This window comes from Athalia rosae, chromosome 1 (assembly GCF_917208135.1).
Source record: "Athalia rosae chromosome 1, iyAthRosa1.1, whole genome shotgun sequence".
Lineage (NCBI taxonomy): Eukaryota > Metazoa > Arthropoda > Insecta > Hymenoptera > Athaliidae > Athalia > Athalia rosae.
The window spans coordinates 13189382-13191880 of NC_064026.1; the positions used below are offsets into that span (position 1 = coordinate 13189382).

A 2499-nucleotide genomic window follows, 5' to 3' on the forward strand; every position below is an offset into this window, starting at 1 on the left:
AAATATTTGCTCAAAACAATCAACTTGGCTTGAAGTTCATACTGTTCGATCTGAACATCGTACTAGCGCGAGATTTGTTAGTCTCCGATCGAATCTTTCAACCAAACGAATACCGAGTGATATTCAAATCAAATATTGTTCAGGTTCCAGTTCCGGTCTATGAGGCTGGAGAATTGCTTTTTGAATGACCTTAACAAATTGCGATAATGTGATGTACGATCAATCATTTTATTGCGTAAATTCAGAACGGTGACAAACGAATTCGAGACTTTGACACGTCATGCTTTAATTAGATGGAATACAGTATTATAAAACTAGCTCAGGATACTTTATATTTGGGACTATTTCGTCTAGCATTCTCTTGAATATAGGCATCCAAGATTGCAACGTGTCGTCCAACAACGACCCCGTAGTTTTGGTTGAATGATGGCCGAACGATCTACGCATTAATCTAGTCAACACGTCGTCGGGACGAATATTCCAAACGATAGTACTGCTGTAGGCATTCCCTACGCTGTAATCGACGGTATCATTGTTATGTGGCTTTGTGATCTGTAAAAGAAATTCATTAAAATTGAATAAAAAAACACTCATTCAATAATTAACAGTGAGATTCATGAATCATTCGACGAGGCTTCGACATCACACATAATTTAAACTAGCATGGCTACATTTTTTTTACTCCTTTCGTCCGAAATTAGTTTCTCGTTGGTATGTTACTCGTATATTTGCTCGACGTTTGCGACAGACGGCTGGAGCCACACAGAAAGTTTCAGTCAAACAACTGGTCGGCAATATAAAACAATCCGATAAACCAGTGCGATATATGGCTTCGACCTTAACGGAACGATATTGTACAGGAAATTTGATTTTTCCTTCGCGCAGCGATATTTAGTTTTCGCTGGCCTCCGAATGTCGCCGGATGAGATTCATACAATCATTCATATGATGAAAAATTTTTGTTCCATTAATTCGCAAAGCCTAAATTACGTACCCGGATGTTGAATGCACAGTTAACTGGAGATAACACAATCGATCCGATTCTAGATTCAGTTGTAAAGTCTGCACGAAAGTCTCTGAATATTTGTAAACCCTGTACAAGTATCTCTCCGTCGATTTCGGATTTCGATGGCGATGCACCGCTACTGAACCTGTGAGCACTTAGCGCAACGGAGCCCATGTCCAAAACAAAACCATCTTCGAACGACACCGGGCCCAACAGAGTGAAACCCATAGTCTCGGTGCTGTCGGAACAAAGTCACAGATGTACGATTCAGTGGTAGTGATTGGAAATACAATGTTAATTTTCTCTCTTCGTTCAACTCGACGCAAACTCACTTATATTCCGCGGTTACGTCGAGAACGGGAAGATTCCATACGCCGTATTCTCTGATCTTTTGCCAAAGCGCATCGACGACCGATGTGAGGTAGGCTCTCGGTTCCTTGAGAGATGTACTTGTTGTACTTGTTTTCTCTCCTCTAGTTTGCGAAGTAATAAGTATACACAACGATACAATTTTCATGAAAAACCGCATTGTGATTGAAAACTAAAAATCTCTCATTGAAATACAATCCCGACGGTTATATGAACAATAGCCGAGTGATTTTATTTTAATGAATCGTGCTTGATCATTGATTAGATAGTTCATGAGTGCTGGGTCGTTTGATATCGCCGGACAATGAGAAATATCGGATAGCTCTTTTTTTTACTCGTTGCGATCAGGGTACCCAGCGTGTGAAAGTTCGTAATGATAAAACTCTACATTTGAACAATAGCCTCTCGTTACATTGATGAAACCAATATCTACCAGCTATAGGTATGTTTGGAATCTTCTATTACCGTTAGTATTCGTTCGTGTGTTAAATAATACCTACCTAGTGTTTTAAGTAATTAACATTGTAGTACGTTTCTATAGATACTTGAGTCTCATTATCAGGAGTCACAGAAATTGACGTTTCACATACACGTTACACGCGTATAAATATATCATGAGTATATTGTAAACGCAAACGATGCTGGTTTTGTAGAACTGTAGTAAATATTCACTTCAATTTCCTTCACATCTTCGAGGCCAAGTATAAATACCTACGTGTACGCGCGGTATAAGAAACTTCTATTTGTTCACAACTTATCCGCAGAAGCGTTTGTTATCTAAAAGAAGCGTTGCGTTTGTTTCATGTTTATGAGAAGAGTTTTAGCATATTCTGAGCATAAATTATGTTCAACGGGATTAGTCAACTGGCTAATAAAATACTGAGTGAAGTTTACCTTGCGCCTTCAGACTGGATTCGGAATTACACTGGATCTTGGAACCTCCGGGTCGATCGCGTTTCTCACTTTCATATACATGCATACACATATCTTATACGTGGGTGCACGGCATGTCCATGGTACCACCCGGTTAGTTCGATCCACGGGGATGCGGAGCGTGTAAGATTCTATACTCGTTGTATTTTACGGTTGGAAAAAGAAACTTCATGACAACGAACGAACGAAAT

At 39.5% G+C, this 2499-nt stretch overlaps 1 protein-coding gene across 1 annotated transcript; it reads right to left on the reverse strand.

The window, feature by feature from the left end:
* Nucleotides 1–209: 209 nt before the first annotated feature.
* On the reverse strand, nucleotides 210–1737 carry LOC105687025. The gene is made up of 3 exons (XM_020852996.2): nucleotides 1339–1737; nucleotides 995–1244; nucleotides 210–552 (listed from the first exon to the last, which is right to left on the reverse strand). Exons 1-3 carry the CDS (start codon nucleotides 1533–1535, stop codon nucleotides 307–309), a joined length of 693 nt encoding a protein of 230 aa, XP_020708655.2. The 5' UTR covers nucleotides 1536–1737; the 3' UTR covers nucleotides 210–306.
* Nucleotides 1738–2499: the final 762 nt, after the last annotated feature.